At 36.3% G+C, this 16,213-nt stretch overlaps 1 protein-coding gene across 11 annotated transcripts in view; it reads left to right on the forward strand.

The window, feature by feature from the left end:
* The window catches only part of CCDC91 (coiled-coil domain containing 91), a 416,368-nt gene that overhangs the window by 222,898 nt on the left and 177,257 nt on the right, over window positions 1-16,213 (forward strand). For 9 of the 11 annotated variants that reach the window (XR_009521176.1, XM_060024524.1, XM_060024515.1 and 6 more), the window contains one exon: window positions 8,489-8,596. The exons of the other annotated variants lie outside the window; for them this stretch is intronic. Coding sequence is in view for 8 of the 9 variants with exons in the window: in XM_060024524.1 (XP_059880507.1) it covers window positions 8,489-8,596 (108 nt within the window). In the remaining variant the exon portion in view is untranslated. The remainder of the gene's footprint in view (window positions 1-8,488; window positions 8,597-16,213) is intronic. 11 annotated transcript variants of the gene reach the window in all.

Raw genomic sequence — 16,213 nt, forward strand, 5'->3', positions numbered from 1 at the left:
AACAACCTAATTTGAGTTCCAACAAGCACTACTTTGTATTATCTTATAATGGTGAAATACTTCCATACTAGTTAATATATTAACAGTTCCTCTGAGCCACTTTGGTGACTTTGTCCCTTCCCCTGAGGCTTCTCCCGAACCCCACACAGTCAAGCTAGAGCTCAGCACTGCCGGGGCCTCTGGCACCTATTCCAGTGCTGGGAATGGCACTTCTGATTGTTTTGTGCCCAATCCAATGGATTTTAAATAATTTACACATCTCCCCGAACATTATTATTTCTGTAATATATGGTTAATTTTTAACTGAAAAAGAACCAGTTGAAGTATGTTAAATTGTCATCTAAGTTTGCAACATTCTTCTCTTTGTGATCAAAAAGAAAACATAAAGGAAAATTTAATCTTTGTCAGCATGTCTTCTAATAAAATTGATTTATATGAATCCTCTTATCTCTCTCAATGTTGATGGCTTTTCAATGTGAGTAAAAGTTCTTTTCTAATCTTTGAGATCTATGTTTAATGAATGGATCTCTATTAATTTGGAGGAAAATTATTTTAATGGTCTTAAATCTAGTAACTTAAAAAATAATGTTGATCCTAACTTGAATCCACATAGCATGAGTTTAATTTATCATGAAAATGAAGAATTTAGTTCTCAAAAATCAGCAAATGGTTACAACAATTCTATTTTGAAATGTTATCAATGTAAATTAAATTAACAGTCATAATTTCACAGAATTCCTTTATTACTGGCAGAGAAGAAACTCTATTATTCTCCCTATTTATTAGATAAGGCATCTGAGACACGGAGAAACACAGTGCCTTGATCAAACACATACAAACAGAGGAGGAGCTGTAAATAAAAGCCAGGTCATTCAAAGCTTGATGCAGGGCTCTGTTCAACAAATTATGCTGCCTCCTTGGAAGGTTAATGACTGTGTATTTAAGCCAAATACTTCTGACACCTATATGGGTTTCTTTCTTTCTGTGGTTTCCGATATTTCAGAAAATGAGATGTGTAGGCCTTTAGTGTTTAATAACTAGGTGCTTCATTTAATCCTCTGAAAGATTCTGAAGAGATTTAGTCAGAGTTCTTTTTTTCCCTTTGTTTCCTTGCTTCCTTCCTTTCTTTCTTCTTTTTTTTTTTTTAACTGAAACTGTAGCTCTTATTCAAGTCACAAGGAATAATACTGTGGCATCTGAGGGAGAGGCATGTCCATGTGGCAGCTTTTCAGAAGTTTAAAGTAGCTGGAAGGTAGACATGCAGCGTCTCTCTGCTGTACTTAATTTTAGAAACTTCTTAATTTTAATGTGTTGTCCATGGCACAAAAGAAATTTTCACTGGGAGACATTAGTGGTGTTTGAGGTAACAACTCTTATGTTACTAGAATTCCTTAACAACAAGGCCAACAGGAATGATTCCCTCTGTCCTAAAGGTTTTCTTTGGCTTTCACAGTCTCCAATGCACTTTATAGCGTGGCTAGACTATATTGAATTTCCATGTTTAGATATGTACCCATAATTTCACATTTTTCTTTTTGAATTATATAGTGCCACTGCACTGTAATTCAAATACATAGAAAAACCTAGGATCACTGCAATTGCAAATGCTTTAGATCTGTAACAAGATAAATTTTCAGCAGCCTCAACATGACCTTGATACTACTGCTTGTTTAAGTTAAGGAAAAGGAAGGGCAGAATCTTTTGTTTTTTAATCCTTTTACCCATAATTTTAGGTATTAGTTTCTGTCCTGCTTTCTAAAAAGAAATATGACCAAATCCGTCACTATCACTCCTCACACATCTGAAATTTACTCTTGAGAAACATGCACCTTCATTCTCCCCAAGGGTTGAACTTAAAGGTTCTGGTGTTGCCTAACTTCTGCCTGCCTGGGTAGCAGGAGACCATGAACCTAAACTTGAATTTGGATCCAGTTTTGAGTAAACTTAAGTTGAGTAAACTTAAGTTGAATAAACTTAAGCCTTAAGTTGAGATTGAAGATTTTCCTCTAGAGAGTTATACTCCCTAGTCCTTTTTACATTGTACTTTTAAATCACTTCCCAGTGATAGTTGTGTTTTTTTTAAATTTCTATTTATTTATTTATTTATTTTTGGCTGCGCCACGCAGCATATGGGATCTTAGTTCCCTGACCAGGGATTGAACCCGTGCCTCCCACAGTGGAAGCACGGAATCTTAACCACTGGACCGCCAGGGAACTCCCCACTAATACATTTTAATCCCATTAATTCTTTTTGTATTCCAACAAAATTTTCTAAAATGTCTAAATATTTTTTTCAGAGATAGCCTAATGTTTCTGTTCTAATGCAACTAAATCTGTGCCACAATTGAATTACTAGCTCACTGAGGTCTTAAAAAATATATATATGTATATGTATATCAAACCATCAGTTTCTCTTCCCAAATGATAAGCCAACAAAGCTGTAGATTGACATTTTAGATCCCCACATTGGCAAAAGATACTTTTGATTAGCCAAGAGTAATTGAACATTAAGATAAATTAGTCAGCTGCCATTATTTAGACACTATATCCTCATTTTCATAATCTATGTTGCCAGTCTATTCAGTATAAAATGGAGAATGTAAGTATTATGGAAGAACTGCATGCTAATAGACACAGTGTCCAGATAAAGTTCAAGTAAGTATTACTTGCCAGATATACTTGTAGCATATCTATGGCACTTTTCTGTGAGACCATGGAAAATACTCAACTGGGTTTTGTTTGTTTGTTTGTTTTTTTGCTGTACGCGGACCTCTCGCTGTTGTGGCTTCTCCCGTTGCAGAGCACAGGCTCCGGACGCGCAGGCTCAGCGGCCATGGCTCACGTGCCCAGCCGCTCCGCGGCATGTGGGATCTTCCCGGACCGGGGCACGAACCCGTGTCCCCTGCATCGGCAGGCGGACTCGCAACCTCTGAGCCACCAGGGAAGCCCTTGTTTTTTTTTTAAATATTTATTTATTTATTTGGCTGCACCAGGTCTTAGTTGCGGCAGGTGGGATCTTTGTTGTCACATGCAGGATCTAGTTCCCTGACCAGGGATCAAACCGGGCCCCCTGCATGGGAGTGTGGAGTCTTAACCACTGGATCACCAGGGAAGTCCCTCAACTAGTTCTTATTAGGATTAACTCCTTCCTTATCAGAGAGTATAGTCGCATTACTCTTAATTCTACTGAATAAAAAAATGTTCATGTGTGGTGCATTAGTTATGTTTCTAACCTACTTGTATATGTGTAGCCTACAAAAATCAGTGCTACATATTTTCTTTTTCACAAATTGTCTATTAATGGAGAAATTCTTGATAGCATTTGAGTGCTTTTGATACTTTGCAACATTGTTTGAAGATACTATGTATCAGATTGTAGAAACTTTCATGTTTGAATAGAATTAAAATGCCTTCCATGGTTCTACATAATTCTGGTCCTCTGGAAGTCTGGTGCAGGTATAGGATCTGATGGAATTCCCTGGTTCATATGATCTGCACTGGCCTTTTTTTCTAGTTCTAGAACTCATTAGCCTTTTTCCCATGCTAGGACTTTGTACTTTTTTCTTTGACGGAAATCTTCTTCCCTCAGGCTTAATATATGACTTTTTTTTTCCCACGTTTTGTGACTTCTCAAGAGAACTCTTGACTTCCCTCTCTGAAAAATTTCTCCTCCATTATTCTTTTCCTTTTTATCCCTTTTTAATTTTCTTTATAGCATAAAACACCATGAAAATGGTTCGTTTATTGTGTACCTCCCAATCTTCCTTGTCTTCCCCACTTTCCCTATCCGCTTGCCAATAATGTAAATTCAGGGGAGTCAGGCCCCTATCTGTTTTGTTCAGTCTGCATCACCAGTGCCTAGAACACTGTCTGGAATAAAGTATGCATTCAGTAAATATTAGTTGAATAAGTGAAGAATTAACAAATAATTAAGTGGCTATAAAATAGAGTAAGTGATTAGTTCATGAAGAGAAACCTGCTTTACCAGGTTGGAATGGCTAAGACAAACAGGGAACCAAGAGGGTGGACCTGAATCCAGTTCTTTGTTCCACTTAGTCTTTTCATATGATTTTGGGCTCATTTCTTAACCTTCGTGTCTGTTTCTTTATCTGTAGAACAGGTATGTAGAGCTCATGGAAAAAGATGGATGAATGATTCAGTGAAATGACTGAAATTCATCATTTTTCATATATATCAGTTAAGTAGGCTCTCCTTTTGAATAACAAACTTGCTTATATGTTTGAAACTTTGAGGGAATATTATAAGACATGCTAACAACAGTTAAAAAGCCTTGCAAAATTTGAAGTAATATTTTGTTCAAAAATAGCACTTAGTCCAGAAAAAACATAAAAGTGTCCCTTCAGAGTTCTAACTTACTCTTTTGCTGATACCTTTTAGTTTTGCTTATTTTATTTTTAGTTAAAAATTGGAAAAGATCTGAAACAGATTTTTGAAAAGCAAACTATGATATTTTTCCAAGAAAGATGAAATTGTGCTTGATTTCAAATGACCTTTTACAACAATTAATTTGTACTACTGCAGTCAAAAAGCTAAACTAAGAATACAATGAACAGACATAATTAAAGTCAATGTTTTGATAGTTTCTCTATGACTAGGCAAGTAATAAGGCTTGGACATACAGAAATCATGATTCATTTCTTCATTCAACACATAGTCCATATATTCCAACTACAATTATAATAGTACCTATATGTTAGGTACTATTGTAGGTACAATAGTACCTACAGTGAATTAAACACTGTTTAATCAGTGAATTAAACACAGAGTCCTATTCTCCTAGAGCTTCAGTTTCAGTGGGGATATTTATTATATGTTTTGCCTCCAGCTTGCTCCATAGCCTTATACTTTTCTGCATTTGTAAACCATGACTTAGAGGATTGACTTTTAAAATAATTTAAATTATTACTGCCTAAAATTAGCTATGAAGTGTTCTTTTAAGGTTATGTGCTAAATGCCAACATGATATTAATGTTTCAGAGACCATTTGGTTCTTTAGGCACATCTGCTCTGCAAATCTGGACAAGTAATTAAATTTGATGAGAATAGAATCAGATCTAATAGAATTGGGCTATTTCAAGGGAGAAGAGAATTCTGTGGATTTGTTGGGACAGTAGATTGTAGTTTGGTTTGTAGTAGTCCACTTGAGCTATACGTCTCTACTCATTTAAATTCCAGTGTATGTATATTCAGTTCCATTAAAAATAAACTATCTACTGCTTATGGGTATTGGTTGGTGTGGGGTGGTTTTTGACTTAATATCTTTGTTTTCTCTGAGTCTAATCATTATAGAATTTATAACATACTTTTTTTTCAAGGAGTTTATAGTCCTTCTCATACTGTGTTTTATTTACTCAAGATTTATACTTGTAGAGTAGAAAGAATGAACATTTCTAGTCTAAAATGATAAAAAAAAATTCAGATCTCTGGTAGGGATTAACAGGAACAAGTTTGGTAACTGAACTTGATAGTTATAATTTGAAGCTCAATGAACTTTCCAGTGAATATTGGTATACTATGATTTTTTTTTTTTTTTTTTTTTTTTTTTTTTTTTTTTGCGGTACGCAGGCCTCTCACTGTTGTGGCCTCTCCCATTGCGGAGCACAGGCTCCGGATGCGCAGGCTCAACGGCCATGGCTCAAGGGCCTAGCCGCTCCGCGGCATGTGGGATCTTCCCGGACCGAGGCACGAACCCGTGTCCCCTGCATCGGCAGGCGGACTCTCAACCACTGCGCCACCAGGGAAGCCCTATACTATGATTTTAAAATATTAATCTTAATACAAGAATTGTCACTCACCAAATAGCTATTGCATGTGTCTGCTATGTACAGAGCACTCTGTAAGAAGCTGTGTGTGATATATAAAGATGAGTATAAAGATGACATAGTTCCTGTACTAAAGAAATCTATGATCTTGTTCACACCTTTAAAATTATTCTTGAAGAAGTGTGGTAAGTAGTTTTGCTCAAGCTCAGTTAAGTTATCCCCTGGGATGATATAGAAAATCTCTGATAGGACTGAAGCTAAAACCTAAACTTGTTGAAAATTAACAAAACATTCCGTGCCTTTGGTAGCATTTTTTTCGTTATGGAATGTTTATATACATCTTTGTTTTTCTGCCTCTACATACCCTGAGAGTCTTAGTGCTTTATTTGTGTTGAGAATAGTTTAAAATAGCTTATAAAAGAAATAACTCTTTCATGTATGTTTTTGTAGTGTTGCATTCAATATAAGCCCAAGGGAAGGGTTCCTTGTGTCTTTGATATCTGTAGAGACAATTACAAAGGAAAAAAAAATTATAGGGAAATGTTAAGACTAATGTTCATTTTTATACTTACAGCACACAAGAAATTTTAAGGCAGTTATTATGGTATATTACATAGGAAAACGAATATCCAGTTATATAATGATAGATCAAGCCATAGAAGCATGCAGCTAGTACCATTGTGTATTGCTAAGCATGTCCATAATTAATATTCTAGTTCTAAAGATGGTTTTTGAACACTACCTCTTTTGTTTGGACTTTGGCACTAATAGTTCCACAGTTCAGTATTATAGGCCAATTTTTTTTAAAGAAATCGTATTATTTTATTTAAAAAATCTTGTCATTATCCTATGGTACTTGACCTCCTTGAAGTTTGGAAGAAAATGAGTATATAGTATACAAATCAGTCACCAGAGGAAAAAATACTATTCATTTGTGTTTCTTAATTATGGTGAGAAAATATTATTTTATTTCATTAACCTACCTGTCCCTCCAAATGATATAATTTACTAGAAAATCACAACTGGGTATTTAACCTGGGATTATTTGGAATCATGGCAAATAGGAAGTGAAACAGTTCTTACCATCAAGCAAAACAATTCTGCCATAACCCAAGTCCCCCAAAAGAATGGCATTTTTCTCTCTACAAAAGATGCCATGAATATACCCAACAGAATTGTACATAGTTGTATCATCCTTTAAATTTTCTGAAGTCCAATGAATAGTATTGTATTTTGCCAAAGGTAAATTAGAGCTTTACATTATCTAGTCACAGTTTAAGAGGTTAAATTATAGTGTCTTCTATAAATTATCGTTATGGAATCTTTAGAGGACATATAATGTATAAATGAAGGGCTAAAGCAGTTCTGTTAAGCAGTTCTTTATACTTTGGTTAAGCCGTGGTCAGAGGTTTATTTTCCTTTACTAGTTTACTAGTAATTTTGCAGCTTCAGAGTGACAACTATTGAATTATAGGAGTAGTAGCATCATCAGAAGACAGTTTAACATTTGCAAAAGAAAGATAATTATTTGAAGATTTGAGACTTATTCAGAGGTTTTCAAAATATTTTTGTCTCAGTTTTAAAAAATACATACATATTTATTTAGCCTCTTAATGCATGTTGTTTCCAACCAAGTAAATCTGTTTTCAAAGCAGAGATTATTTAAGAGATTTGGCATATTTTTCTTTTCTTGGCGAATGTACCAAAGGTCTGTTTTCTATAAGACATGTGTCTGTTTCAACTTACTATTTTGATTATGAGTAGTTTGTTATCCAGATAGACCTTCAAAAATAGAATATTTGCTAAAGAGTTCTTATGTATATGGTTAAATGCATATTTTAGAATGATTTAAGATTTATAAATAGCATGTAAGATAATACTGGGAACATGTTAACTATAACATATAATGCCTGAAAAAAAAAAAAAGGGAAAGGAAAAAAGATGATAATATTGTAAACATCTCCAATAAGGAAGTGAGTGGGTGGAACATCTTCCAGTGTTGATTTGGCTTGCCTTACAATAGTGTTAACATCTTTATATTTAACTGACCGAGCTTCCAGCATTTACACTATCCACTTAAGTTTGTGTAGGCTCCCAAGTTTTATTACTTTTTATGAATATTGCCTTAAGATCCTGACTTCCACACTTTGCCTTATACCTTTTCACATTAGGGGCGTGAACTTCCTGGGGGGCAGCTCTTTTATGTTTGAAATTGCTCAGAGTTTCCATCTGCTTTTACTTGATTTGTGGTCTTGAAGATCATGCTTGGCCCATGGGATATTACAGTGTGCCGAGAGGATGTGGAGTTTTGTCAGCCAGTGAAATATGTCTGGTTTTTTTCTCTTCTCTTTTTTTTCAGCAGCTTTCACATGCTTCTCATCCTGTGTGGTCTTCACTAAACTGAATTTATATTTAACAGAACTACTCACCCTCTTTATCATCTTCTATGACTTGGCCTTTTTACCGAGAAGGTGTGTGGAAGGAACATCTAAGCCAAAAAACTAATCTTGGCAATAGGAAAACCTGAAACCGAAAGCTTAAAGTAGTGTTATATATGAATTTGCTTTAATATTCACAAATGTGTATTTTGTAATGCAGAATAGTATCATATTTCAGATATGTACAACTGTCAAAAAAATTTCTCATGCCAACAGTAGATTCCAAGTTTTGTCTGTGATCCACATGACATTTTTGCTTGTTTTTAGGCACTACTGCAGTCTTCAGTTAAGCAACAAGTAGAAGCTATTGAAAAACAGTACATTTCTGCAATAGAGAAACAAGCACACAAGTGTGAAGAGTTGTTAAATACTCAGGTAATAAAGTTGCACATCCATTATATATTTATACTTTTCTTCTGACTCTCTTCCCCTGAGAACTCTATAGCTGTTTATTCAGTTTCATGCCATTTACTTTCCTTGGTGTATTTTGGAGAAAAAAATATGCTTATGTAAACTCAATGTTAAAGTTTCGGAATTTTATGATAGACTAAATATAGGGCTAAAGGCCTAAAGTATGTAGATCATCCCCAAATTAACAAAAATTCTTATGCTAATTTCTGGGTTATAATATTATTTATCAAATAACAGAAGCAAAAGATTACTGTAAATGTATAATGGCATCTGAAATGATTTTTAGTGGTACAAGATTTATAAATAACATTTGAATTTGAAGTATGTATTTATGTTTGAATTACCTTTCATTGCTTATAGGAATTAGTTTCTGTTTAAAATTTTTTTCTGGTGACTGTGTTTTCTTTTCTTGATTTAATGTCTTAGAAAGCATTGCAGACATGATTATTGGATTTACATTAAACAATCAATTGAAGAGCATATATGTATATGTCATAGTATGAACAATTAGTGCAAGAAGTTCCCAGCAACACTTTTGAATAACATAACACTTGGTAGGTGAAAATAAAATCAACCTTATACAAAGGACCTATTTTGTATCACAGGAAGAAAATATACTAATAGGAAAACAAAATTAGGTCTAGAATTTCTTTTTTTTTTTAAAGAAGATGTTGGGGGTAGGAGTTTATTAATTAATTAATTTATTTTTGCTGTGTTGGGTCTTCGTTTCTGTGCGAGGGCTTTCTCTAGTTGTGGCAAGCGGGGGCCACCCTTCATCATGGTGCACGGGCCTCTCATTATCGCGGCGTCTCTTGTTGCAGAGCACAGGCTCCAGACGCGCAGGCTCAGTAGTTGTGGCTCACGGGCCTAGTTGCTCTGCGGCATGTGGGATCCTCCCAGACCAGGGCTCGAACCCGTGTCCCCTGCATTAGCAGGCAGATTTGCAACCACTGCGCCACCAGGGAAGCCCCAGGTCTAGAATTTAAATGGAGATTTATAAACATACCATTCTATCCCCAAGACTGGGGATATCTCATTGTAGTTTTGATTTGCATTTCTCTAATGATTAATGATGTCGAGCATTCTTTCACTTTTTTGTTGGCAATCTGTATATCTTCTTTTGGACAAATGTCTGTTTAGGTCTTCTGCCCATTTTTGGACTGGGTTGTTTGTTTTTTTGATATTGAGCTTCATGAGCTGCTTGTATATTTTGGAGATTAATCATTTGTTAGTTACTTCATTTGCAAATATTTTCTCCTATTCTGAGGGTTGTCTTTTCACATTGTTTATGGTTTCCTTTGCTGTGCAAAATATTTTAAGTTTCATTAGGTCCCATGTGTTTATTTTTGTTTTTATTTCCGTGTATCTAGGAGGTGGGTTAAAAAGGATCTTGCTGTGATTTATGTCATAGAGTGTTCTGCCTGTGTTTTCCGCTAAGAATTTGATAGTGTCTGGCCTTACATTTAGGTCTTCAATCCATTTAGAGTTTATTTTTGTGTATGGTGTTAGGGAGTGTTCTAATGTCATACTTTTACATGTAGCTGTCCAGTTTTCCCAGCACCACTTATTGAAGAGGCTGTCTTTTCTCCACGGTATATTCTTACCTCCTTTATCAAAGATAAGGTGACCGTATGTGCATGGGTTTATCGCTGGGCTTTGTATCATGTTCCATTGATCTGTATTTCTGCTTTTGTGCCAGTACCATACTGTCTTAATTACCGTAGCTTTGTAGTATAGTCTGAAGTCAGGGAGCCTGATTCCTCCAGCTCATTTTTTCTTTCTCAAGATTTTTTTGGCTATTCGGGGTCTTTTATGTTTCCATACAAATTGTGAAAATTTTTGTTCCAGTTCTGTGAAAAATGCCAGTGGTAGTTTGATAGGGATTGCATTGAATCTGTAGATTGCTTTGGGTAGTAGAGTCATTTTCACAATGTTGATTCTTCCAATCCAAGAACATGCTATATCTCTCCATTTGTATCATTTTTAATTTCTTTCATCAGTGTCTTATAATTTTCTGCATACAGGTCTTTTGTCTCCTTAGGTAGGTTTATTCCTTAGTATTTTATTCCTTTTGTTGCAATGGGAAATGGGAGTGTTCTCTTAATTTCACTTTCGGATTTTTCATCATTAGTGTATAGGAATGCAAGAGATTTCTGTGCATTAATTTTGTATCCTGCTACTTTACCAAATTCATTGATTAGCTTTAGTAGTTTTCTGATAGCATCTTTAGGATTCTCTGTGTATAGTATCATGTCATCTGCAAACAGTGACAACTTTATTTCTTTTCTGATTTGGATTCCTTTTATTTCTTTTTCTTCTCTGATTGCTGTGGCTAAAACTTCCAAAACTATGTTGAATAAGAGTGGTGAGAGTGGGCAACCTTGTTGTTCCTGATCTTAGTGGAAATGGTTTCAGTTTTTCACCATTGAGGACCATGTTGGCTGTGAGTTTGTCATATGCAGCCTTTGTTATGTTGAGGAAAGGTCCCTCTATGCCTACTTTCTCGAGGGTTTTTATCATAAATGGGTGTTGAATTTTGTTGAAAGCTTTCTCTGCATCTATTGAGGTGATCATATGCTTTTTCTCCTTCAGTTTGTTAATATGATGTATCATACTGATTGATTTGCGTATATTGAAGAATCCTTGTATTCCTGGAATAAACCCCACTTGATCATGGTGTATGATCCTTTTAATGTATTGTTGGATTCTGTTTGCTAGTATTTCGTTAAGGATTTTTGCATCTATGTTCATCAGTGATATTGGCCTGTAGTTTTCTTTCTTTGTGACATCTTTGTCTGGTTTTGGTATCAGGGTGATGGTGACCTCATAGAATGAGTTTGGGAGTGTTCCTCCCTCTGCTATATTTTGGAAGAGTTTGAGAAGGATAGCTGTTGGCTCTTCTCTAAATGTTTGATAGAATTCGCCTGTGAAGCCGTCTGGTCCTGGACTTTGGTTTGTTGGAAGATTTTTAATCACAGTTTCAATTTCAGTGCTTGTGACCTGTCTGTTCATATTTTCTATTTCTTCCTGGTTCAGTCTCGGAATGTTGTGCATTTCTAAGAATTTGTCCATTTCTTCCAGGTTGTCCATTTTATTAGCATATAGTTGCTTGTAGTAGTCTGTCATGATCCTTTGTATTTCTGCAGTATCACTTTTTACTTCTCCTTTTCATTTCTAATTCTATTGATTTGAGTCTTCTCCCTTTTTTTCTTGATGAGTTTGGCTAATGGTTTATCAATTTTGTTTGTCTTCTCAAAGAACTAGCTTTTAGTTTTATTGATCTTTGCTATCGTTTCCTTCATTTGTTTTTCATTTATTTCTGATCTGATCTTTATGATTTCTTTACTTCTGCTAACTTTGGAGTTTTCTTGTCCTTCCTTCTCTAATAGCTTTAGGTGTAAACTTAGGTTGTTTATCTGAGATGTTTCTTGTTTCTTAAGGTAGGATTGTATTGCTGTAAATAAACTTCCCTCTTAGAACTGCTTTTGCTGCATCCCATAGATTTTGGGTCGTGGTGTTTTCATTGTCATTTGTTTCTAGATATTTTTTGATTCCCTGTTCGATTTCTTCAGTGATCTCTTGATTATTAAGTTGTGTATTGTTTACCTTCCATTTGTTTGTATTTTTTACAGAGTTTTTCCTGTAATTGATATCTAGTCTTATAGCGTTGTAGTCAGAAAAGATACTTGATACGATTTCAATTTTCTTAAATTTACCAAGGCTTCATTTGTGACCCATGATATTATCTATCTTGGAGAATATTCCATGAGCACTTGAGAACAATGTGTATTCTGTTGTTTTTGCATGGAATGTCCTATAAATATCAATTAAGTCCATCTTGTTTAATGTATCATTTAAAGCTTGTGTTTCCTTATTTATTTTCATTTTGGATGATCTGTCTATTGGTGAAAGTGGGATGTTAAAGTCTCCTACTATGATTGTGTTACTGTCGATTTCCCCTTTTACGGCTGTTAGTATTTGCCTTATGTATTGGGGTGCTCCTATGTTGGGTGCATAAATATATGCACCCATAGGAGGTGCTCCTATGTTGGGTGCATACATATTTACAACTGTTATATCTTCTTCTTGGATTGATCCCTTGATCATTATGTAGTGTCCTTCTTTGTCTCTTGTAATAGTCTTTGTTTTAAAGTCTATTTTATGTGGTATGAGGCATCCCTCACTTTCAGTCTCTATGTGGCCCTAAGTCCGAAGTGGGTCTCTTGTAGACAGCATATATATGGGTCTTGTTTTCGTATCCATTCAGCCAGTCCATGTGTTTTGGTTGGAGCATTTAATCCATTTACACTTAAGGTAATTATTGATATGTATGTTTCTGTTACCATTTTCTTAATTGTTTTAGGTTTGTTATTGTACGTCTCTTCTTTCTCTTGTGTTACCTGCCTAGAGAAGTTCCTGTAGCATTTGTTGTAAGGCTGGTTTGGTGGTGCTGAATTCTCTTAGCTTTTGCTTGTCTGTATAGGTTTTAATTTCTCCGTCAAATCTGAATGAGATCCTTGCTAAGTAGAGTAATCTTGGTTGTAGGATTTTCCCTTTCATCACTTTAAATATGTCCTGCCATTCCCTTCTGGCTTGCAGAGTTTCTGCTGAAAGATCAGCTGTTAACCTTATGGGGATTCCCTTGTGTATTATTTGTTGTTTTTCCCTTGCTTCTTTTAATATGTTTTCTTTGTATTTAGTTTTTGATAGTTTGAATAATATGTGTCTTTGCGTGTTTCTCCTTGGATTTATCCTCTATGGGACTCTCTGTGCTTCCTGGACTTGATTAACCATTTCCTTTCCCATATTAGAGAAGTTTTCAACTACCATCCCTTCAAATATTTTCTCAGTCCCTTTCTTTTTCTCTTCTTCTTTTGGGACCCCTGTAATTCGAATGTTGTTGCATTTAATGTTGTCCCAGAGGTCCTGAGACTGTCCTCAATTCTTTTCATTCTTTTTTCTTTATCTGCTCTGCAGTAGTTATTTCCACTATTTTATTTTCCAGGTCACTTACCCGTTATTCTGCTATTGATCCCTTCTAGAGAATTTTTGATTTCGTTTATTGTGTTGTCCATCACTGTTTGTTTCCTCTTTAGTTCTTTTAGGTCCTTGTTAAATGTTTCTTGTATTTTCTCCATTCTATTTCCAAGATTTTGGATCATCTTTACTATTATTATTCTGAATTGTTTTTCAGGTAGACTGCCTATTTCCTCTTCATTTGTTAAGTCTGGTGGGTTTTTATCTTGCTCCTTCATCTGCTGTGTGTTTCTCTGTCTTCTCATTTTGCTTAACTTACTGTGACTGGGGTCTCCTTTTTGCAGGCTGCAGGTTCATAGTTCCAGTTGTTTTTGGTGTCTGTCCCCAGTGGCTAAGGTTGTTTTTCAGTGGCTTGTGTAGACTTCCTGGTGTAGGGGACTAGTGCCTGTGTTCTGGTGGATGAGGCTGGATCTTGTCTTTTTGGTGGGCAGGTCCACATGTGGTGGTGTGTTTTGGGGTGTCTGTGGCCTTATTATGATTTTAGGTAGCCTCTCTGCTAATCGAGGGTGTTATGTTCCTTTCTTGCTAGTTGTTTGGCATAGGGTGTCCAACACTGTATCTTGCTGGTCGTTGAGTGGAGGTGGGTCTTGGCGTTGAGATGGAGATCTCTGGGAGATTTTCGCCGTTTCATATTACGTGGAGCTGGGAGGTCTCTTGTGGACCAGTGTCCTGAACTTGGCTCTCCCACCTCAGAGGCACAGCCCTGACGCCTGGCAATCCTGTACTGCACTGAAGGATTCTTCATGTGTGATATCATTCATTAAAATAAAGCCCATGGCCCCACGATAATAGGCTGTGGTGATAGCCCTGTATCTTTCCTGGCCTGCTGTGTTCTGCTAGTGTGGGAGGGTCTCCTGCAGAGGCAGGGGGCAGCAGTGGCTCACCAACGGACATGGACACTGGCAGCAGAAGTTCTGGGAAGTACCCCTTGGCGTGAGCCCTCCTCAGTGTCTTTTTAATAAATGGCTTGGAAGAGGAAATTTACAAGAAATTTTATAAATTTGATGTAACAATTATACTCTTTTGGGTGGTGAAATACCAGGGTGTCAGAGATATGAAGTATATGACTACGTTAATGGATAGAAAACTCACAGAGAAGAATAGGTCATAAGAGCATAAGGCATGAATTAGCCAAGCCAGGCTAGGTTATGCCCTAAACCCTCTGGCTTCAGACAGCAACGGTTTATGTCTTACTAATTCTCCATGTACATTGAGAATTCTTTGGGGGCTCAGTCTCATGATGTCTTCATCCTAGGAACTAGCCTGATAGCATAGTTCCTGTTGGAACATTACCTGTTATCTTGTAGAGTGAAAAAAAGCCCAGTCAGATTTCCTACTGGTAAGTTAGCATTCTGGACTGGAAATGACACTTCCACTCCCAATTTGTATCTACAGTGCCCCACACAGTCATAATGGGGCCAGGAAGTGAGATCCTGCTATGACTCTGGAAGGGAGAGCGCAGGAAATATTTGATAAGCAGAACTAATATACCACGGTCTGCTCTTTTTTCACCAAATACTCCCAGTCTCCATGTCTCAGGCAAATTTGCTTACCTGCCCACATGGGAGAGGTACGTTCTATCCAGCTATAGCCTCAAGCTCAGAAGTCCAGGATCGCTGAGTGACAGGTGAGAATGTGTTGCAGTCTCTATATCATCAGTTTCATATATATAGTCCCTTTTGACCTGAAGTGCCAGAAACTGAAATGTATGTTGTTTATCCCCAACATATCTAGTATATAGTGGCAAGATAAAGGTTGGGTATGTACTGTGAATGGTCTCAGTAGGAAAGATGAAGAATCAGACATACACAGCTATCGTTAGTATGTAGTAATTCTAAAATCTCAATGAACAGATTCAGTAAGGATCTCTGCTGTGGGGGTAGGATTGCTCTTTGATTTACTGTGATTTACTGTGAGTGGATTTACTGTGATTTACTTTTCAGAGTTTAGGGCCAGGGTCTCTAGCCCATTGTTCTTTATGATCTTGTAGGGTTAAAATTTTTCAATATCTTTTTTTTGGCTATACCTAATGTGAGTATTGGAGATTATACCATTTCTCGGCCAGCTCCCTGTCTATATAAATTCAGGAGCCCTGGGTCATTTTAGGGTAGCAAATAGTCACAGTTCAGGATAATGATTCTTTTGGCTTTTTATCTGTTTGATTGCAAACAGCTCCATTTGTCAGATGCAGACCCATTGTTATTTTAGCGACCTATGTTCTAGATTGAATATGTGTATATGCTTTCTACCCTCATGCTTGCCTATCTGTCTGTGTCTCTCCCTTTCTGATTAAAGATAACTTTTTTATCAAACCTGGGTTGAGGAAATCCCAGTTGGTCTCTTTTCCCCAAACCATTTGGTCCAAATGAAAGGATGTACAGGACAGTCACAGCCTTATTGGCACTTTGCTTGGAGGCACTTTAACCCATTGAATCTTTAACGGTGGGTATGACTACGTATTTGCTATTTGCAATAGCATGTTAAAGAATAAAATACCATGGAATCAATTTAACGAAGGAACAGAAAGACTTGTAAACTAAAAAT

Source organism: Delphinus delphis, chromosome 11, assembly GCF_949987515.2.
Source record: "Delphinus delphis chromosome 11, mDelDel1.2, whole genome shotgun sequence".
NCBI classification, from domain to species: Eukaryota; Metazoa; Chordata; class Mammalia; order Artiodactyla; family Delphinidae; genus Delphinus; species Delphinus delphis.